This window comes from Lissotriton helveticus, chromosome 5_1 (genome assembly GCF_964261635.1).
Source record: "Lissotriton helveticus chromosome 5_1, aLisHel1.1, whole genome shotgun sequence".
Taxonomy (NCBI): Eukaryota; Metazoa; Chordata; class Amphibia; order Caudata; family Salamandridae; genus Lissotriton; species Lissotriton helveticus.
In genome coordinates, this window is record NC_136065.1 from 523,210,804 (window position 1) to 523,235,026 (window position 24,223).

Consider the following 24,223-nt stretch of genomic DNA (forward strand, 5'->3'; position numbering starts at 1 on the left):
GAGACCTGGAGAGCCAGAAGCATGCAACAGGGGGGCATGGAGAGCCAGAAGCATGCAACAGGTAGACTTGGAGAGTCAGAAGCATGCAAAAGGGGGGCATGGAGAGCCAGATGCATGCAACTGTGAGACCTGGAGAGCCAGAAGCATGCAACAGGGAGATATGTAGAGCCAGATGCATGCAACTGGGAGACCTGGATATCCAGATGCATGCAACAGGGAAACCTGGAGAGCCAGAAGCATGCAATAGGCAGACCTGGAGAGCCAGAAGCATGCAACAGGGAGATATGGAGAGCCAGAAGCATGCAACAGGGGGGCACGGAGAGCCAGAAGCATGCAACAGGGGTGCATGGAGAGCCAGAAGCCTGCAACAGGAGGGCATGGAGAGCCAGAAGAATACAACAGAGAGACCTGGAGAGCCAGAAGCATGCAACAGAGAGACCTGGAGAGCCAGAAGCATGCAACAGGGAGCCCTGGAGAGCCAGACACATGCAACAGGGAGACCTGGAGAGCCAGAAGCATGCAACAGGGGGGCATGGAGAGCCAGATGCATGCAACAGGGAGACCTGGAGAGCCAGAAGCATGCAACAGGGGGGCATGGAGAGCCAGAAGCATGAAACAGGAGAGCATGGAGAGCCAGATGCATGGAACAGGGAGACCTGGAGAGCTAAATGCATGCAACAGTGATACATGGGGAGCCAGAAGCATGCAACAGGGGGCATGGAGAGCCAGAAGCATGCAACAGGGGGGCATGGAGAGCCAGAAGCATACAACAGGGGGGGGCATGGAGAGCCAAATGCATGCAAGAGGGAGACCTGGAGAGTCAGAAGCATGCAACAGGGGGGAATGGAGAGCCAGATGCATGCAGCAGGGAGACCTGGAGAGCCAGAAACATGCAACAGGGAGGTCTGGAGAGCCAGATACATACAACTGGGAGAACTGGAGAGTTAGAAGCATGCAACAGGGAGACATGGAGAGCCAGAAGCATGCAACAGGGAGACCTGGAGAGCCGAAAGCATGCAACAGGGAGATCCGGAGAGCCAGAAGCTTGCAACAGGGAGCCCTGGAGCAACAGACGTGTGAGAGGGAGACAAAAAAGAATCAAGAGGCACTGGAAAGAGAAACAATTTCAACCAATGGGTGAGGCGCAATTAAAGCCAGGTGACAGGGGGACATTGAAAATCCAAAGCCAGGTGACAGGCAGTCATCGAAAATCCAAAGCAAGGTGACAGGCAGGCAGAGAAAGTCCAAATTATGTCATTAGTAGAAAAACAGAATCTAAGTCTAGCAATAGATCAAAACAAAACAAAAACAAATCTGAGAATTGTGAAAGGCAGAGAGAATCGAACACACATAATAGCAACAAATATATTCTAAGACACACAATACAATGATGTGGAGAACAAACAACCTGAGAGCCAGACCATGAGAATCTCCGTCCCTCTAGAGACAACGACACAGAGCATCTGAGACATTTGATAGGGATTAACTGTATAACAAGTACATGATCTGAAGAACCTGAGTCCCATGATAGAAAGATACAGATTGACAGCCAGACAATACGATGAGATGGGTTGTTAGAGAATCTGTGTCAAATGATAAGCATGCTCAACCATGTGAATCAGATTCTCCAAATGAAGGGAGAGGGTCAACATATTGCTTGCTGCAGTCCAACCCGGTCTTCCCAGAACACACTTATGAATGCAAGTCTTCTCAGTACTGCTTGAAGCCAACACCAAGAAATTATTGATGACACTGCAACTTTAAAAGAATGCCAATGAAACAACAGCATTAAGCATGCCTTAAAGTAACAATAAGTCAAACTACGAAACAACCAATAACGTTCCCAATTAAGAAGCATGTAATGGCTTCACAGAAGCAAACGTTCCAAATACACACTCTTGGTTGATGTCCGTTATTGATTCAAATGCAGAGGATATCCCTGCTATGTAGGGACGTGTCCAGACAACTACTTCTGAACTTTAGAAAAATAGGCTGGATGGCAAGGACTTGATAGCACTGTTGGACTGCCAACTTGAGCCACTGGGGAGCGCAATAACAGAATATACTATACATTTAGTCTTCATCTGCACTGTCTACATATATAGGCAAAGTCTATTTATTGAGCCGATATCTCCAGGTCTGAAGTGGTCAGTGAGTGGCCTGACCACTTACAGGCTGGCCCATGCACAAGCAGGTAGATACAAATGTACAATTTCTCACAAACTATATATGTAACTAATCGGGATTCAAGAACAGGTGGGGTTTACTGTGGTCACTGAAAGCCCTTCAATTTAGAAGAAGAATTTAGTCTGGGCCTGAGGTGCACCCATCTGGTAATCATACCCAGAAAGGAATGGGCTTAGGTATGTCATTCTGGAACGTTCTTTGCTTCAGTAATACTTCTGGGAAGGGAAGCTTCACAAGGGTTGTAGCTCTGATCTGGCTTGTGCAAATGGTTGGTGACACTTCATGGAGTCAAAAGTTCCATGCAAACAAGCAGGATTACTAGCAGCTCTGAACTGGATGAGGAGCCATATATTCTGGAAAGGCACAGAGTACCTTTTAAACCAAAATCTGCTACGGGTCACTTTTATTTCTCCTTGCTGGTCTGTGCCTATGAACCTACTGGAAACCTTTACAGTAAGAGGCAGAGTTTCAAATGACATTCAAAATATGTGGCTAAGTTGGCAGCCTTGAAAAAGTACCTTGTCTACTCCTCATATAAGGGACTTAGCTTCTGGGTAAATCTGGCACTATCACATTGGTGCAGACATTGGGGTTGATTCCGATCCGGTAAAATGCGCTCCGAATCGTCGTACGGAGCGTTTTTTCCCCGTACGAATCGTACCCGTAAACGTCCCGTACGTACGACGAAGTACGATCCGTACCAGGAGCCGAACTCCGTACGAGTCGTACAGGACTCCGTACGACTCAAATCTCCGTACGAGTCTCACTCTGAACCCGCTGTACACAACATCACTACTGTTCGCGGCTGGTTTTTACGACCCAGCAAGTACGATTCGTGTCGGGTACGCACCGTACGACCCTTTTCCTACGGGAGCCGAAAACAGTCGTAAACGCAGAGTTCGCGCCGAAACAGGTACGGAACGCCCCCCCGGGTACGGCACGTACCCCCCATGATCGCAGGGGTACGCGCCGTACCCCTGTGATCATGCGGGGTACGTGCCGCACACCCAGCGTACATGGGGTACGCACCGTACCCCATGTACGGTGGGTGTACGGCACGTACCCCATGTACGCTGGGTGTACGGCACGTACCCCGCATGATCACAGGGGTACGGCGCGTACCCCTGCAATCATGGGGGGTACGCGCCGTACGGTGTGTAGGTGATCGTGCGCTTTTCCGTACGAATCGACGTGTACCGTACGAATCGCGCCCGGGTCAGACGATCGGGATCGGAATCGTCCGGTCGTACGGCGTCCGTACGAGTCGTACGGAAACGGCTCCGGATACGAATCGTACGGACGGGGATTTTACCGGATCGGAATCGACCCCATTGTGTGAGGGCTTGGCCAAGGTACAGGATTAAACAAGTGGTGTGCAGAAACTAAATTTTGCACATACCAGTCAGTCACAACTGGGGGTAATAGTTGAGAAATGTGGTATGGAGTGATGTGATCTCAAGAAAAAATACACGGCTAACTCAGGGCCTTCTTTACAATATTCTGCAGTGCACAGACCGTGCTAGTGCTGCTGGACCTAACAGCAGCATTTGACACCCTGTCTCCCGGTACTTTAACATCTAGGTTAAGGGAGGCAGGGGTAGCAGGACCGGCCCTGAGTCTCCTGAACTCCTTTCTACACCAGCGAGAGCAACGAGTGATGCTTGGGGAGTACCTCTCCCCTGTCAAGTCGTTGCATTGTGGGGTACCACAAGGGTCGGCATTGAGTCCGACCCTGTTTAATATCTATGTGGCCCCCCTTGCAAGACTTGTAAGATCTCAGGGGATGGAGGTCGTGTCGTATGCCGACGACACGCAGATTATGGTGTCCCTGACTCACTCCGTGAATGTCACCGCGTCCAACTTTAAGTCCTGTATGCAACTGGTTGCCGACTGGATGATTTTCAACTCATTAAAGTTGAACGGTGACAAAACGGAGGTCCTGGTCTTCGGCAAAGACCAGGAAATGTGGTCAGGTGAGTGGTGGCCTTCATCTTTAGGCATCTGCCCCACACCCACACAATCTGCTAGGAACCTAGGCGTCATCTTTGACACCCGGCTCTCCATGGAGCTGCAGGTGAATAGGACGGTGGCCACCTGTTGGGGCGTCATCAGGATTCTGAAAAGAATCGCGTACTATCTCTCCCCACAGGCACGAAAACAGGTTGTGATCGCCCTTGTTGGCTCAAGGCTGGATTACTGTAATTCACTCTATGCCGGGGCCAACAAGGGCTTTCTTCAACGCCTGCAGGTTGTGCAAAATGCCGCGGCGCGCTTCGTTTTGGCCCTGCCATGGATGTCCTCCGCGACCTCGGCAAGGAAGAGTCTTCACTGGTTGCCCATCCCTTTCAGAGTCTCTTTTAAACTTCTCTGTCTTACTTATAGCGCCTTGAGGGCAGGCCCGACTGATGCCTTGGGTTCTTTGCTCTCTAGGTATGTGCCAACCAGATGTCTTCGCTCGTTAGAGCTTAACCAACTGGTAGTTCCACGCGCTAAGACGGTAAGATGGGGGAACAAGGCCTTTTCTATTCTGGCGCCTCAGCTCTGGAATACTCTTCCTTTGGAGATTAAACTACAGCCCTCTCTTGATCTTTTTAAGAAAGCTCTGAAAACTTGGTGTTTTTCCAAAGCATATCAGTGAGCGCGTGTCTTTGTTTGCCGGCAGCTAATCTTTTTGAGTTAGGCGCCTTGACGCCCAGTGGGCATAGTAGCGCGTGAATAAATCAAAAAAAAAAAAAAAAAAAAAAAAACAGTGTTCTTTTTAGGAATCTCATTAGTTTTCATTTCTCTAGTGACCATCTTTTTATCCTATAAGATGTTCAAATTCCATCCTTTGAAATATATGGACTGATCTTTTCCACCTTGGAAGAATTACGGTGTTTGACACAAACTCAATGGCGGGGTATCGACACTGCACAAAGACTACCAGGATATGGAGACTTTCTAGAGTCGGGGTACCAGTTTGTGTTGGCTTTCTCATATTGGTTGTCAAAGAGTTGCTATGATATTCTGGGAGCAAATCACTAAGCTGACCCTACAACCCCGCAAATAATAATGAGAAATTCTAATTTGACCAAGAGACAGATGCCTGAGAAACAGGTCCAGTTCCTAAATCACGATCTGGCCTTTGCTAAGCATTGATTCCTAGGGTGCACAAGCTTTATAATTCAAATAGAGTGGTGCAAATTAAGGGCCCAGCATCTTCGAGGAAGAGCTCCTCACGTCATACTGATTTCTAAGAGTATATTTATGAATGTCACCATCTTTTGCTGGTTATTCTAATGGCTGAGTTGTTGAGGCCCCACCACAGCCTACAGACGTTTGCTATTTCTTGTTGTATTACTTCCAGTGTACAGCTTACTCAGCGATATGGTCAGAATGCCAACATGTTGGCACCTGCAGTTAAAATTTAAGATTAAACATAAAATCCAGGAAAAGGCATTTCCCAACCCCGATCATACACAGTGACTGAATGATTGATGCGGAGTGAAAACCTGATGCTGTGGTGATAGGAAATGAGGCAACAACTACCCTTGCTCGTTATACGGAGTGAAGTGCACCATTGAGTGGCTTTGATGAGATGGCCACTCTGTGCTGCAGCAAATGAAATAGAGGTGAGGTGCTCTATTATGTATCCAGAGAAATGATGTCTACCAGAGAACAAATAGTGACTGATCAGGATTATACGGTGATGGAGCAAGGATTGTAAGAAAAGTAACTTGCTCAAATCGACCTCTTGTTAACATGTACTAATAATAAGTAGGAATAGAGATTTGAAAGAAAATTAACATACATATGACATTCATACACGGGGAAAAGGCTTTCTGCTTGCGCAAATAACAAAGAATAATTTGCTACGTAACTAAAATCCCGTTAGAAAGTGAAAAATTAATTTGCGCATGTGCGAAACTGTCCTGCGTAAGTAACCACATGATTAACCCATGTGAGCGGAAACCTCGCACACATGCGCAAAGAGTTGCTAACAGTAGCTCTCGAAGTGCCGCATGCCTGGCATATACTTGCCTGGATCTTAATAGAAGTTTTTCCCTGCTAACGCTTTCCGTAACAAAGAAGAAAACAACATGGGATAGAGTAGAAGGGGTGCGCATCAAAGACCTGGAACGGTACGTTGATCGTCTGTCAAAACCCCTGGACGAGTGCTTGGCAAAGGATCCTCAACTGAAGAAATTATATAAAAATGTTATACCAAAAACGTATACAATGTGTTATATGCCTGTAATGGTGCTATCTCAATTTCTGTTATAATATTATTTACAGGAATCTGTAGCTTTTGCCTAAAAGCCTTGCTCGGTTTGCTTGTATTTTTCTTCACTATGCCAATTTGTATGTGTTAGGGTACAGGCTTGTGCCCCACTACGATGAATTGTTGAAGGAATCTTGTTTTCACATTGTTTTAACTAGTAAAAGATTGCGACCACTGTCCGGCTGGACATGTCATAACGAATATAGTATCCATTGTGTCTATATTGATTGCTGTGTAAATATTGCTTATGCATGGGACCACTGTTGTTTTCAAAATATGTTCCCTGAGGTCCTGTGCTGACTCGTTTGGGCGCCCTTGTTGACCTTTATACATAATTTGCGCAATCGGTTGATTGCAAGGGCATTGCTTGCCCTCCACTTCCTCCAAGTGGGTTGCTCCCCTCACTACCCTGTCACAGGTTATATTGACATTCACGTGCACTCTTCTTTCCCCACGAACGCTGTCATATTGATATGTCCGATCCACCTCCTTTGTACTCGGATGAGTACATCAATAGGATCTGTGCTGGCCGCTCCCTGTTCACAAACCAAGAAGACATAATCGTAACTGGTAGCTCCAATCTAACAGATGACCTAGAGAAAAACAAAAAGAAATTTGTCCGTCTAGAACTAATGAGTTTAATGCTTAGAGAATACCTCAAATCAAAAACCATACCACTAGGCTTACAGGTACGGAATATTCCAGGGGTCTTCACGGATAACCCGAAATATATCACTGGTTTCAGCCATATAGGGACTACCTGCTCAAAACACTGGCTAGTCTTAGGGATAGAAACAGCAGCAGAGGAACTTAAAAAATGTAGCAAAATAATTGAAGATTTAGAAAAACAGATTTCTGAGAGTGATACTATTGTGGATGCCAAGAAACTCTTAGAAAAAATTGAAAAGAGCGTAAAAGAATTCCAACGTATTGAACAAAACAAAAAATCTGTTAAAGTTAAAAAAGACATCAAATCTTTCACTCCTGAAAGGGCTTACCCATACCTCCAAAAGGATTTTTACACTAACCGTAATTTCAATCAAAACCCACAGAATCCTAGACCCTGGGGCCGTTTCAATCGGAAGAATACTATTGTAGGATTCACTGATTCATCTGCCGACTCTTCCGATAGTTCAGATGCTGGTGAAGGTTCAAGTACTGCCCCACGCAACCCTAACCCCCCTTTTTTAGCGAGAGGCGGCGGGGAACCCCCCCAAGAGAGGGCGGGTAAAACAACAAGCGAGATGGCACAACCCCCCAGGGGAGAGACAAACCAGGCACAAGTTCTACCAGTGGTAGTAGACACTGACAATACAGACATGACCATCCCCGTATTCAACCTGTCTGATCACACCCTCTCCTCCCATGAAATTTCCATTCTCAGCAAGGGGTTATCATTTGTTCCCACTACCTATCCTAAATTCCTTGACCTCCAATCTGAACTATTGGGTTTCTTCAGAAAAATCCGACTGCGTGCATTCTTTGATCAAAATCGACCCCAGCCTAAGAATGCCAATCACCCTTCAGACCTCCATCTACTTTCTCCCCCCGTCCAACATGATCCCCAAAGAGGGACCACATTTGAGAAGGTTATACTTAAGGAAATCTCCAACCTGGCCAAGTCTCATTTGTGTATTCCCCATTACATTACATTAGATCAGAAAATGGCAATCTCATCACTGCGTGAGAATAACGATCTGGTCATAAAGCCTGCCGATAAGGGCGGAGGGATAGTTTTACAGAGTATTAACAATTACAAAACTGAACTATCTCGCCAGGTTTCCAATACAGACCATTACTGTAGACTCCGGACTAACCCCACTAAGGAACTACAAGGCTTAATTAAACAAATCACCACAGGGGCACATGAAATCGGCTTCCTCAGTAAACATGAGCTTAATTTCCTCAATGTAACGCATCCAAGAACCCCGGTTATCTATACCCTCCCCAAGATACACAAACGACTCGATAACCCTCCCGGACGGCCTATTGTATCTGGTTGCGGGTCGGTCTTGGAACCCCTAGGTCACTACGTGAACTTTTTTCTTAAAGACTTCGTACCCATTACCGACTGCTACGTCAGGGACAGTATGTTCATGATAAATCTGATTGAAAATCATCCTTTTAACCCTGATAGCAAAACTCTATGTACCTTGGACGTTGAGTCGCTGTATACAAACATCCCGCAAAGAGAATCACTGTTTGTCATGCAGAACATCCTTGACACCCGACCTCGCCCACACACGGTACTCACACTATTCATTATACAGTTACTCGAAATCTTCTTAACACGAAACTTTTTCATGTTTGACAACGAATATTTCCAACAAGTAAGGGGAACCTCCATGGGCGCAATTTTCGCTCCAACCCTGGCCATTTTGTATATGGACTGGATAGAATGTAACACAATCCTCTCTTCTACTAACCCATTCCATCAAGGGGTTCTTAAATGGAAGCGTTACATAGACAATGTCTTTCTCATCTGGGGCAGTCCATTGGAAGCACTGGAACCATTTTTGCATTGGTTAAATAATAACTGCAACGGCTTAACCTTCACCCTTAACCACAGCAAAACCAGTATCCCTTTCCTTGACCTATGTATCCAACACAAGGATGGCCTGCTTTTTACGTCCTTGTTCCGGAAACCCACGGAGAGGAATACATTACTTAGCTATAGTAGTTGCCATCCTAGAGCCCTCAGGGACAGCCTACCCTATTCCCAGTTTTTGAGATTAAGAAGAAACTGTTTCCTTAAAACTGACTATTTCACAGAAGCTAATACCTTGGCAGCCAAACAGATTCAGGGGCTACCCTCGCCGCCTGGTCAAAAACGCCATGAAAAGGGCCTGGTACTGTCCGCGTGAGGTGTTGCTAGAACAAAGACCCAAAAAAACCTCTGACAAACTAGTATGTGTCACCACATTTTCTCCTGTGTCCAACAAAATCCGAAAAGCATCAAAAGAAACGGGCATATTCTCAACTCTGGAACTCTTGACCTAGAGACGCCCATGTTTGCTTTCAAAAAAAGCAAAAACTTGAGGGATCACCTAGTGAGGGCTGCTCTCCCTGACTCCAAAACAGCCAACACCACACTAAACGACCTCTGGTTACTCCCTCCTTTGAGGGGTCATTCTAAATGTGGAACATGTGTTGTCTGTGATTTCTGTATTGAAAGTAAAGATTTTGTTTTTAAAGATGTGAGAAACGTATTGAATACATTTACACATTGTAACAGCTGCAACCTGGTCTATGCCATCTTGTGCCCATGTGATATGATCTACGTGGGTCAGACCAAACAAAAAATCAAATTACGGATTTCACAACATCGCAGCAGGATTAGATGCAAAGCAGTCAATGCCCCACTGGTGGAACACTTCACTGAGAAGGGACACAACGAAAATGATATCAAATGGACTGTAATCAGCCAGGTGACATTACCCACAAGAGGAGGGGACTTGACGAAAATGCTCAACAAAGAGGAGCTTAAATGGATCCTGAGAACAGACAGCTTGAACTCAGGGCTGAATCTACAAAAGGATTGGACGAACCTGATATAACTCGTAGAAACAAAAACCTCCAGGACCCTATGACAGTTTTTGCTAAATCCCACACGTTGTTTTTAATCCTTCACGTTACTTTTTTATACCTCTATAAGGTATAACAAATGTATAGCTCTTTATTTATTCTTTCTTATATAACCCCTTGGTATTGTGCCTCTGTCGGGCAATTCGACCCTTTTTATTGCATGATCACATTTACTACCAAGATGGCTCACACGTTGTCCACCCTCTATTTTTATTATCCCTCCACTCGTAGTTGGCCCCAACGGTGTCCTTCCTTTACTTTTATGACTCCCTGATAACTAGCCTCGACCAATCGTGAGCCTTCTTTCATTATTAGTGGCCAAACTTCCTACCCGGCACGCCATTGCATTGCCAGGAAGGTCTGCGCTCCGACTGACCCGGTAAGTGGGCCCCATGGAAACTCGCAGTATATCTATAGATACGATCCCCTGGTGGACCGTTTTATTAATGAATCCCCCTATGACTTGCTTTTCCATTTAGGACTACTTCCCTACCTGAAAACACGTCCAAGCACATTGCTGCCGTTTTCCCCAGAAGGCTCCAGATTGCTGGTAAGACCACTTCCGAGGGTTCGCCTTGGACCGCTAACTAATTGACACCTCAGACACAACCGTTCTTGTCCTTCTCTTCACAGGACAGCCAGGTTATTTAACCAACAACGCCGCCACCCCCCACCCAACCTTGAATTCCCTGGTTGTGCATCAATGGTAAGCCCGCACTGTCGATGTACGTCCCACTCACTGGAGCTCGGCATGCTCACATACCTCTCTGTCTACGTATCCACTAGGAAGCCTGCTGTGTAATAAAACCGGGGCTTACTGCTCGCCGAGTCGGGCATTTGCTCCGGCCTGGGGACCTGCCTCTCCTTAACCACCAGGAAGCCCGCTGTGTAATTTAACTGGGGCTTTTTGCTCGCTTAGTCGGGCAAGTGCTCCGTCTTAGGAACCTCCACTATCTAGCCGGGTGTTTTACCACGTCCGTATTAGCCACTGTCTGTATGCACGTGTTGCTCTCTATTTGAGCAGTTTTCCTACGTTAGGCACATTGCCCTACGTCTGTGGCGCAGACCCTCACCTTACACAAATTCTGCTGCCTTAACATCTTCGCGCAGGACATGGCTTTAGTCCTTAACCACTGCGATCGTTCCTGTTTTTATCTGCCCACTTCACATCAGGGCTTTGCACGTCGGTTTCATCACCACATTTTGCACTTAGTGCACGCTACAACTGTATCACTGGTACCTTTAAACGGTTACTGTCACTTGTTTGTTAGCCTTGTCAGATCTAGTAATCCGTTTTTTCTATACCTTTCTCCCTTTCTTAGGCTATAGAGTCTTTACCCTTTAGGCATTATTAATGTCCTGATGATGATCCCCATGATTAGATAGTGGGATCGAAACGCCGTCGACCTCTCTGAGCACCATAAACCAAAAACGTATACAATGTGTTATATGCCTGTAATCGTGCTATCTGAATTCCTGTTATAATATTATTTACAGGAATCTGTAGCTTTTGCCTAAAAGCCCTGCTCTGTTTGCTTGTATTTTTCTTCACTATGCCAATTTGTATATGTTAGGGTACAGGCTTGTGCCCCACTACGATGAATTGTTGAAGGAATCTTGTTTTCACATTGTTCTAACTAGTAAAAGATTGCGACCACTGTCCGGCTGGACATGTCATAACGAATATAGTATCCATTGTGTCTATATTGATTGCTGTGTAAATATTGCTTATGCATGGGACCACTGTTGTTTTCAAAATATGTTCCCGAGGTCCTGTGCTGACGCGTTTGGGCGCCCTTGTTGACCTTTATACACCCTTTAAGGTAAAGGCAGCCCCCAATACACTGAGATTAAGTTCAATTTGTGACATATGTATAGTAATTATGAATTCAATTAACATTTGTGGCATCTCGGGTGATCGCGTGGGCTACATTTGCAGCACAGAACTTTAGAGGAAGTTATTGAGGATACAGATTATGAATTTGGGAATACTCATAAGGTAGTGGCGAAGGTATGTGCTTTCCCTCTGCAATAAAATCCCAGATTTGCCATGCTCTGTTTGGAGTGTGTGGTCCTGAGGTCCACACCCACCTTCCTACTCTTTCTCCTTCTTGCCCTCCTTATTTTGCCCCCTCTTACTCGATCCTTTCCTTTATCAATTATCACACCTTAAAAAAGCATGGGGTTCGCTGGAGAGCCAGCATGGCACCTATAGGTTACTTCCTTAACAAAGGGGTAAGGGGCCCTTAGGGCAATAGCACCACAATTCTCACCTGGGAACATGGACTAGACTGAAGGGCTATAAATGAGAAAGACTTGCTTTTGTTAAGGTTTACTGAGAAGTTTAATACCTGTGTTTGACCACCAAGTCTTCAGATTGCCTAACGTGGTTGGCATCAATGTGTCAAATTTTTGTAAAGACACTAGTTAGTTTATATTTTTGTTACTGATCTTTCTTGAGCTCGGTGTAGCGCAGGTGGTGAACTTAATAATGGGCATATTCAGTTTCTGAACTGCAGTAATCTTATATGCCCTTTCTCCATTTTGGAAACTGAATCACAATTCCCTTTCAGGTGATGATTCATTGGCTTTGAAGTCGCTGAGATAGTGGGTATTGCAGACACATGCTGGAATGAAGGTATACACTCAAGCTCTGGATTGGAAAATACAAGGAAATAGTTGGATATAGCAAGTTCTGGGCATGACAATATATTATTCTGGTCTAATGCCATAGTGCCAAGTAATAGATTTTGGAAAAGGGGGTGGTGATGGACAGAGTTTCTGAATGATGCAGAATACTCTTACCAAGTCAAGAGATCATGGTTTTAATTCATCACCTGTTTTTTAGCTCACGGCACCATCCCAGCTCAGAACCTGGCTATATGCAAAGTAGTCTGTTCCTGTCCCAGTGCATGATCGGAACAGGGCAAACCAAACTACCAAGCCAATTCTTATACTGGGAAGGAAACAAGCTTCCGGGGACCGGTTTCTGGCATCACAGCCTTCGTTGGCCCGGCTTGCTTGAATCCTGATGGTGCAATGAGCAAGGGACTCACGTCTGAGTATACCCTCCCACACATAGTGTGGACAAAATCGATTTTGGAAAAGGGGGTGGTGATGGACAGAGTTTCTGAATGATGCAGAATACTCTTACCAAGTCAAGAGATCATGGTTTTAATCCATCACCTGTTTTTTAGCTCACTGCACCATCCCAGCTCAGAACCTGGCTATATGCAAATTAGTCTGTTCCTGTCCCAGTGCCATAGTCCCAAGTAATCCCATTAGTTTCTGGGAAACCATAAAACAGTTCTTCCAATTTCTCTAATTAGCAAGGTTTTGGACTGTGTTGCTATGGTTCAAAAGACTGAAAAATAAAACTTGAACCTAGTGCTGAAGTGATGGTCTAGGGGGATTCTAGTTAAGTCTGAAGGCTGTATGATTAAAAACATGCCCCCAACTCCAGGGCCACAGAGATGTTTTTCTAAGTGGACCAACCACAAGATATCAAACAATGCCTAGTATGCGATTCCCTAACCGATTAATAGGACAAACATTTCACAAGAAGCAGAATCAATACAAATAAAAAAGTGTTTAAAGTGTTTAAAGTGCTTCCTAATTAACTTATTATATTAAGAATATGTACAGATCATGTGAAGGTGTTTTATTTCTTGTGGTCTTTGAATACATTGTGTATAGACTTGGTGAGATATTACATTATGGTCACTTAAAAATGCAACAGAAAATGAATTACTTTGGGGTGCATTCATTTACCTGTCACCATGACTGTTCGGATGTTTGCATTACGCAGGAGGTGTATAACAGGGGTGGTCTCTGGTTTCAGCACGTTCCTCATTATAAGGAAACCTAGGAATCTCAGCCCACTCTCCACAGCATCCCTGTGACACAAGATCAGCAAAATTCAAGCAGGAGTACACATGTGATGTCAGAGAAATATAAATGATACATACAAGTACAGACACGCACAGCCTCAAATTCAGTCACAAAAAAATGCAATAACAAAACCACACAAAATTAACATAATGCTTGGAAAAGTTGTGCTGCCCGGCCCATATTTGTCTTCCGGTGAAACTGAATCTGCAACTTCACTGGACAATTTTCCAAAATGAGAAAGGTTGGATACTACTCCTCATCCCAGGATATGAGGAGGTTGGCTCTGGTTGCAGAAGAATTATAGTCAAGGGATGCAGGACTTTGTACCTGCACCACTTGGGAGAGACTATTTACTTGCCGTACTAGGTAAAATTATATTCAGTCCAAGATGGGCTGACCAGAAGACCCTACCTGCTGCTGCCCGGGAAATTTGAACTTTGTGTTTCCACCTGGACCAGCTTCCCCGCGTTGGTGTTCCCGCTCGCCCCCCGCCGCTGCAACTCTCCATCCACGGTGCAGCCGCAGAGTGGGGGCGAGCTCCCAGTCTCACCAGGGAACTACAGGTTCCATCTCTCCTTGCAGCCGGAAGCCCCACACCTGAACTACGCGCCAGGAGGTGCACAAATACCGGCGTCCCTCTCCGCGGCGCGGGAGCGCCCGGGCTAAGCCCGGGCAAAGGGCGGGCCGTCTGTGGCTGTCTGGGGCTAGACGAGGCCGGGGCGGGGCCCTCCCCTTTTTGTTGATGTATGAACACTGGACACGGCCCTTACAGTAAGAACGTACTCACTGTCAATGAACTTTGCAATATATTTAACTAAGTTGTCCACATTACTCACTCCCTAACGATTATTGTTGTCAGGTAGCCTGTTAGACCTAGCCCACTGTCTCACTAAGAATAACAATGACTGCACGAACAGCTAAGGGCAGGAACTCTCTGGGGGCAGGCCTAAATAAAGGGACGCTCGACCACTTTCTAACTAAGGCAGCCTCAAAAATCGATCATGAGATAGCGATTGCCGAACACCGACTGTCTCTGGAATTAGCTAATAGAAACTCTTCCCTGGGCTCCCTAATTACAGTTCCATCTCCGCCGCCACAACCCACTCAAGTAACCCCGACAGACGATTCTAGCATTCCACTACTTCTGCAAGATTGTATTCCATCTTCGATTTCAAGCAGGGGGCACGAGTCAGCAGTGACAGTCTTGACATCTCCTTAGAACTACTATCAGAGGAACTCCCAAACCCCCCAGAAAAAATGACAATACTGAGAAATAATAATTCAAAGATAAGACAAATAGGGCAGGCTGTCACGTCAAGGAGAAAAAGGGGAGGAGCATGTAATCAGGGTAGACCTCCAAAAACAGCTAAAATCCATCACAAAACCTAAAGGTACACTGCTAAAAGAACCCTTGTCCTTTGATCCAAATGATCTGAATAAAAACGTTGAGCATTTAGTAAAATCATTACTCTTACCCCTTATAGAAAGAGTTAAGAGGATATCTGACCAACTAAGCACCATGGCTGAAACTACAACTAATAATGCCAATCTCCTACAGCAACTGTTGACATCCAAACAAGCCATTTCCCTTGGTGGCCAGATACCGGGGGATGCTCACAAAACAACAGAAACATTAAAATTATTACCTATTGCAAAAGAGCTCAATCCTTTAGTAACGGACAGTACCCATACTACAAACATAGGGCCAAATGAAACCGCTCCAACAAAAATCCCAGAAGATTTAAATATTCCTCCCAATAGAGAATACCCGACGACTAAAACCTTAAATAAAACGTGAGCACATATAGATCTCCCCCCAGCCTCTGCCCCCTATGTCATAATCCTTACTGGCGTCCCAGAACTGCCAGCAGGGAAAAGGGAACCTTATCTGGAATTAAAAAACAAGGCCATACATTGGCTAATAAACAACAGACCCTTGCCACCTAACATAAATGGCGAGATCATGTTTGTGAGAAGACTGGCATGGGTGGGCCATAGACCCAAGGGCATCGCGGGTGATGTCCTGATTGTAAACTTTAGGGACCGGAGGGCAGTAGCTCACATCACGGATTGGTATGTCGAGAGAGGCGGCGATGGCATATCCACCCGTGATCTGAGCTATTTTTATCCTCAACCCTTAGTACCGGGAGGTTCCCCAGACAATCCAGCAAGACGGGGAATAATCGCACTCCCTTTTCACCAGTTCCAACACCTTCGTTTTATAGAAGGCGGCAGGTATATTACCCGCGATGCACTCATAGAAACAGGCCTCTCCCACAACATTATATGAGATCACAGAGGTCCGCTTACATCCCGCCCTGGTATATTCACTTATACAATCACTACGAGGCATTAACTTCCCTCGACGAACAGGATTGAAATAGGGGGGAAACCAGGGTGCATACAATAACCTTGAAGGTCCCAGCTCTATCACCGGTTGACTCAAATGAACACCAGAGAGCACTTCCCCGTAAGGAATCCCCCGATAACAGGAGAGGAGAAGACCAGGAAGTAGGGTTTACATCTGGGCTGGGTATTTCCAAACCCCAAAAATCCTCACATGAGCAAAGATTTGATCGGACTCCTGAGGCAGAGCAACCTTCTCCTCCACAGACGACAAACACAAGCGAAAAAACTGACGCGGCTACCATCCCCCAGATGGGAAAAATTAATCTAAATTTCATATCCTGGAATGTCGCAGGGTTAGCCAGCAAAATCTCCCTTCAACCTTGGCTAGACGTTGTCCAAAACTATACATCTGCCTTCAAGAAACATGGGCAGCAGATGAATTAAACATAATTGGCTATCAGACTTTCCATACGCCTGCTATTATAACTATCCAAGGAAGAAATAAAGGGGGCCTTTCTATATATGTTTCCACGGCAGCAGGAATCAAAATTTTAAAGTTTACATCTCCAGAGCACTTTCAGATTCTGACTATGAGCGGCGGTCGTGTTAAAAACATGACCATAGTTAATTTTGATAATAATATCCCTAAAAACAATGTGGATAAAGTAATCAACAACCTTAAAAGTAGTCTATCTATCATTCAGGACCACTTATGTGGCGAGATGGTTCTTATCTGGATGGGAGACTTTAATTGTACTATCTGTCCATATGGTTTGTCGGACATGTGCGGTCTAGCCGAACACAAAGAGGACTCTCCCACCCACTTCATTCATTCCAAACTCGGAAATGTCCTGAACGGTATGTTGTTCTATTTTAATTTATCTTACATCAATGAAATATGTTCCCCAGCCATTCCTTTTTGCCCTACTTTCAATGGCAGGGGATGTAATTCAACGATTGATTTTACTCTTAACAGTCTCCCACGCAACCTTGGTTTCCTCATGGGAAACCCTCCTGCTAATTTTTAGTGATCACTAAAATTTAGAGGACAAACTATGACTCCAAAAGAGAAATCTGTATACCTCCCGCCAGTTATGATATATCAAATTTGTAATATGGTTTTAGAACAGGGAAGGGCACAATAGAGCAGGGTTTAAATCTTGAAATGACAATATCGAAGTACACTCAGGCCAAGATGGGGCATCTTTTTATTGCCTTTGTTGACCTGAGTTCTGCCTTCGATTGCGCCAACCACATTTTTTATGGGAAATATTAACAGACATGGGCTTGGACAATCAAATTCTTCAGTTCATTAAATAACTCTACAGGGGAGCAGGTGCTAGGGTCCGTTACACCAGATTGGGTGAGTGTTCAGGAAAATTCCCCATCAAGAGGGGTGTGAGACAGGGGTGCATTCTTGCCCCCCTTCTCTTTACACTTTACATAAACTCGATCAGCCAACATCTTAGGGAGTCTCAACACAATCATCCAACTATAATGGGAACACCAACCCCACTATTTTTAAATGCGGATGGCGCTGCCATCATGTCCCGTACCAGGATTGGTCTGCAGAGAGCCGTCCTCAAATTCGCTAACTACATGGCAGAAAGGGGCTTAAAAATCAACACTCCCAAAACATATATCATGTCATGTGGGACAGGGACAAAGAGGACTCCCTGTTCTATTGTTCTTGATGGCAGGCGCATTGAGTCCACAGATAGATTCACCTATCTGTGTATGCACTTTGATAGAAAAGGCAGTTGGCAGCCTGCTGTGTCAGCTAGACAGCTAGCCTTTTCTAGGACCATAGGCGCCTTGAAGAATTTTGAGGCTAAAACCGGGGGTAGACCAGTGAGAGAGTTGATCCATATTTACAACGCGAAATGTGTTTCTACAGCTGTATATGGCTCAGGACTCTGGGGAATGGAAAACGCCCAAAAAATTCAGTATAGTGAAAACCAGTTCATCCGCCATCTATTGGCTGTACCTAAATCAACATCTACCTATCTTGTACATATTGGAATGGGGGTTCACTATATACTGGATATTATTAAAACAGCGCCCATTCTATTATGGCATAAAATCTGGGTCACCCCTGAGACCTCATTAAATCGCGATCTAATCAATGAGTGCCTCAAACTTGAGGGATAGGTAATATTAAATGGCTAACCTATGTGAAGAACATGATGACAGAGCTCGGAATTTGGAATTCTATACTAGCCCATTGACCATGGAACTAGCATCTAGGAAATCCTTGAAAAAGATGGTCATGGACCACTTAAACACCAAGAGGTGGGGTATGGAAAAAATCAAGCATACTGTTAGAAGATACCAACAAATTACCCCCCTGGAAGGGCTCCAAAGGTATCTAACGTCTAACCCCAGTTGTTATGCCCGAATGCTTCTCTCCCGTTTTAGGTTTGGCACCTTTTACCATTTGATTACCTTCCCTCATGTTAATAATTGGACTATGGAAAATGTAATCTGTCCCTGTGATGATATATCCATCCAGTCTAATATCCATTGTGCCTTTTTTTGTAAATTCTATGAAATCCCACAGAGGACTTTTCTGAAACCAATTTAAAAAAAATGGGATATCCGTACTTGCAAACCGGCTTTTATCAGACTTCAGCAATTGGAAAATGATTTTGTAATTTACGCAGTTTCTGGTTTTTTAAAACTTGTTGTGAAATTTCGGATTACAATGAACTTACCTGTTTTGATGAATCCCACTATTAATTGTGATAATTGATAAATAATAGTTTTTATCTATTTATTATCGGATTTAAAAAAATTGTGTATAATTATGAAATGTTTAGGGTACTTATTATTGTAATATTCCCTTTTATGATTTTCTTTTAAAAAACGAATAAAGCTTTTTGAATCTGAATCTGTGTTGGTACCTTGCTTATTCTCATGTAAGGAGGAAGGTGTGTTTTGAAAAAAAAAAGAAATCTTTTGCATTTTGTATAGAACAACAATATTCCATGTCGCAGGAGTCACAGAAGTTACAGATAAGTAATTGGATTCAGAGAAAATCGTTTGAAAGGGAACCACAATACATTATCAGTGTACAGATTAGTAAGTGCCATGTTTTCTTTTAAATAATATTTATCGTTGGATCATTCGAGGCAAAAAATTGGCTTACAAGGATGTTGCCTATGTATATTCTCAACTGGAAAAGAAGAGAGGAAAAAAAAGAAACGTACTTAACTCCCATCCACCCATCACCTAGAAACTCATCAAGTAAGTGGCACAGTCATTTGTCTTCCCAGCAAAGAAGATATATTAGATAGCAGGATCCAATACGACATTACTATAGTTGGAATGCTTATGCAAAAGGGACATATGTATGCATATGGACAGTACAATTGACTGGGTTTATACTACACATTTACCTTTATGGGCCCCAGTTTCTCCATGAGCATTCTTTGGATGCATTAATTGATTTGACCCTCGGTCTAGGGCGGACGGGTATTCTCTTTGGAATGTTCTATGAAGTCCTGAAGGATTGCATCCCAGTATGTTGCCAAGAGTTGTTTTCTCAGACCTTGTTTTTTTACCAATGGAATGCCATGCTCTCCGCCTGCACTCACCTAGTGACTTCAGCCCTCCATAGTGTGACTCACGAGGTATGGGGGACTTCCATCTCATTGCCACCCTTCGTTTGGCTAATGAAAAATCTATAAATCTCGTTTTGACTTTTTTGTTTTTAGGGCAAGGATATAAACCCAGGACACACTTTTGTGCAGTGAAGACATCCATTGGCTTTGTGGCTTCAGAAATGTCATGATATAGTATGTCCCAGAATGTACGCTTCTCGCTACAAGCCCAGAACATGTGAAACATGTTGGTCATTGACATGTATCTGAGGCTGACAGATTTATGAGATGCAACCTCTAAGGGGGGGATTAAATATACTTAGTGCTATATATGAAATTAAATTCATTTGCTGCAGGCATTCCTGGAGACCTTGCAGAGATACTCTTAGGCGCTGAGACCATTGAATATCTGCCCAAACGAGTTGTGATGGAGCAAGGATTCGCACGTAAAGCGACTTGCTTATATTCAAGAACCTCGAATAACCTTAATGAACTAAATCAATCTGTTTGTCTCACTAATATCCCATTTATTCTGACATTCGGGTGTCCTAGTGACGCTTGCATATGTGTTTACTAATTCTAATACGCTTGCAACCTAAAATGGCCGCTGCTTTGCGGGAATCTCTTCTGCGCATGCGTAGGTCACACTCACGTGACGTGACGTACTCGCAGTTCTGGTGGGAAATCTTTGCGCTTGCGCACTAGCTTTAAAATGGCCGCTTTGTGTTCTCACATGCCGACGCTTGCCCTGCAGCTTTTCGTTTTGCACTAATCTTAATGCTATAGCTAGTATAAAGTAAGGGGAGTCATATAGGTATTCCTGGTATACAGTGTACTCTTTTAGTTTTGTGTTCTAAATTGTTTTCCTTTACTTTTCATGTGGCGAATCTTTTGGGCCTGGGAGGGATTTGAAACTCCATCTTTGAAGTCCCTACTGCGCATGTCATCCTAGCAGAGGGAAGAAAAACCTTGTACCAGTGGAACTCAACCAGCTGGCAGCCACAGTCAAGATGCTCCTCGGAACCGACCTGTAGCCCAGCTAACGGAGCCGAAATGTACCGCATTTGAAACAATTGTAATAAAATCTGTGTATATCATTGTTAGGTGGGGACCTATGTCATGGGAACCCAAAATTCAATAGGCGGTCCCAAAAGATGTATATTGGGGCTTGAGAAAGTCAAATCCTGGTTGGTGTGTTGACCTGTCCTTTCTTTGGACCAATCGAAATTGGGGATTCTTACACTTGCAACATTTGGGGGGTGATACACTGACCCGAAAACAGTATACCTAGTCTAGGTTTAGCTAGAGAAATTGTCCGACTTGTCCGAATAGCTGACCTGTCACTGTCCCAAGGCACTCAATAGCTGATCCTGAAACAGAGGTGCTGCGGAGCACTCTGTCCGAAATTTCCAGAGACCCAGGGGGGTTTTGGGAAACCTTAAGTGCTGGCGGAGCACTTTGCTGGGAAATTCGATAACCCAATCGGGGTTTTGACTGATAGCTGCAGTGAGGGTGGAGCGCAGGCTTTGCTTCCAAACTGCGGGTGCTGGTCTTACCTTGGTGGTCCTGTCCTGATCCTAATCTGGTCTTCCTGTCCTGTCCTGGGGTCTATACTGCACCTGGTGGCCTACTGGCGACTGTCTTTTCTTGGGTTTATCCTGTCCTTAACTGACCCGTGGCCAGGGTTGGTCTCCACACCGTTCTAGGTAAATATAAATCTGAGGGACAAATGATAAAGTCCTACATTATAGTTGTTATACTAGCATGTTCCAATTTTTCCCCATCCTATAAGTACTGTTCTACATATTGTTCATAAAATATAGATGTTCCTTTTCTTCACCCATCCTTTAGTCGATTCAAAGTAATTACACTGTCTTATTAGTATGGTTTATTTCTAGCTTCCCTATAGTTACATGGTATCTCAGAATTTCCGTAGTACAATCTAAAGTTCTTTTCCGTACCCACCTTCTAGGGGTAATTTAAATGTGACATTTTAGTATGTTCCTTATTTTCCCCGTCCTTTAGTTACTCCATATCAAGTCTAAAATCTGAAACTGCTTACTAGCATGTTCCCTGTTCTTACCTTCCTTTAGACTTATAAATGGCTGGTCTTATTTACTTTCTATTTGGATACGTGCTCTTTATAATTTTAGTTATTGACAGTTCAATTGTTGTAAACATTTTACTCTCTGATATCGATGAAGACCAGATAAAGATTTTGAAAACGTCTCGTGTCTCTGGTTATTCTATGAGTGCAAAGCAAATATAGTAAATGGTATTTTTGTATTTTGCGACTGCCTTTCTTTTACAGCTAGCTCCCTGATCCATTGTGATCATAGGTACCCGTAGCAGTGGGTTGGTAAGTCGGGTACATTAGAAATAAATAGGAAGGAATTGGGTTACTGTTAGAAGTGTGTAGGTTACCCGATCAATGAATATGATAAATTGAATTTATGGCCCCAAAGTGTATATGGTAAATTTATGGTCGGGTGACCTGCGCGCTCTATCAGTAATTTTCTGGTAGCAGAGGAAATGGTTAGGGACTAGTTAAAGTTAGGTAGGACTAGTTAAGATAGGTAGATAGGGTATTTGCTGCTAATTGTGAAAATGTTGCTGCTAAAATCGATTGATCAAATGTTTTATTGCTTTGAGAAATTATGAAATGTTTTAAATTGTTTTTCTTGCTGTTATATTGATAAATGTACTAATAATACGCGTTAGTGATTGTTATATGTTTGTCTGGAAATCCCCGGGGACAGAATAGCGGGTGGTGAGGAGAATCCACGCCATAGTGAGGTCAGTGGCTTGAGGAAAATTGGTGCAGGTAAGGCAGAACTGGAAGCACTAATTAGGGTTTTCTGAATAAATGTTTGAATAAATGGTAGCAAAGAGCTCGCTGGCCAAACTTCTATTGTGATATAACCTAGTAAGGGTCACACGGAAGGAATAGCAGGTTCATCTAAGCTTGATTGGTAGCAAAGGAGGTCACTGGTGAAACGTTTGGCTTAGTATATATCCCACAGTGGATGAGTCGAAGGAGTAGCAGGTTCACTATTGCTTGTGTGAAGAGTAGGCAGAAGGGATCTACTCGCAGTATTTGAAAAGTAAATAGAAGAGGTTTACTTGCACTGAAACAAATCATTTCTTTCTAGACACTCGAGTACAGTGGCAAATGTGTTTACGTTGTGAATTAAACAGAGCACTTGCACTTTAAAAGGTAGAAATTGAATTTTTCCTTACCTAGTGAAGGAGGGAGTCAGTTGCGGAGCTGTGCTGACGTCACTCAGTGCCGCGCTGGTATTGGTCGAGACAGCGGGCGTGTAGTTGAGGCAGAATTGTAAAGGAGGGGTGAGCACAGGAGCGTGAGAACTCGTTTGCGAGAAACGCCGCGCACCCATTGGTTGAATTATTTTGAAATCGCGCATTTGATTAGTTGCGGAAAAATAAGACGCATTTGGATTGGAAGTGATTTTTGTAAACAAAGTAACTTGCGGAAAAGTATATGTGGCATACATATAATCTAGAAACTAGACCCGATCCAAGATATCTAGAGTTCGGAAAAGATCAGTGGAAAGGTCGTAAAAACGTTATGTACGGGAATAAGAGGAAAATGACCTTAGTAGACAAGGTGAAGAATTATTTTAAGAAAGACAAGCCTATCAAAACTAGAGAAGGAGTTGTCATTCCACCACCTAATACTCCTGCATCATTTATGATGTTTGAAAAAGGGTACCATTCTTGTGTGTGGTTGGAAAATTGGGTGGAATATACTAAAGATGACGGGATCGTGGCATTTCCGTTAGATGGTACATTCAATAGCAGGATTCTGTTCAATTTGAGGACCCGAATGAATGACTTACATCCCAGACCCAGACTAACGCAATATGAGGCCTTAGAAGAATGGGAGATAGAGGCTTTTGAGCGAGATAGGCCCAGAATGGACAAGGGGTTGACAAAATGGTACCCAAAAGTAAATAAAGAGACCCGAGGGAACAGAATGAAAAAATGGAGACAGGATATGATGGTAGAAGGATTGTACCCTGTAATAGCCCTAGAAGCACCCATGTGAGAGAAAAAGACAGAGAAAACAAAGCATTTGATGACCTGTGGGGATTCAGATGATGATTATTTGGAGGAATTATTAATGAAGAATCCACCACCTTATAATGAAGGACCTAGATCCTCAAGTGTAGGAGATACTTGCCTAAGACCACCTTACCAGGAGGGATCAAGATCCTTAGATGCAAGAGATACCTGCCTATGACCTCCATATCGGGAGGAGGCAAGACCTTTGAGTACAGGAAACCCCTTCCTAAAACCTAATTATGGTGAAGGACCAAGTATGACA

The 24,223-nt window shown here is 44.1% G+C and overlaps 1 protein-coding gene across 5 annotated transcripts in view; it reads right to left on the reverse strand.

The window, feature by feature from the left end:
- The window catches only part of ATP13A2 (ATPase cation transporting 13A2), an 861,654-nt gene that overhangs the window by 120,349 nt on the left and 717,082 nt on the right, over positions 1-24,223 (reverse strand). For all 5 annotated transcript variants that reach the window (XM_078642867.1, XM_078642866.1, XM_078642870.1 and 2 more), the window contains one exon: positions 13,805-13,929. In XM_078642867.1, the coding sequence (XP_078498993.1) occupies positions 13,805-13,929 (125 nt within the window). The remainder of the gene's footprint in view (positions 1-13,804; positions 13,930-24,223) is intronic.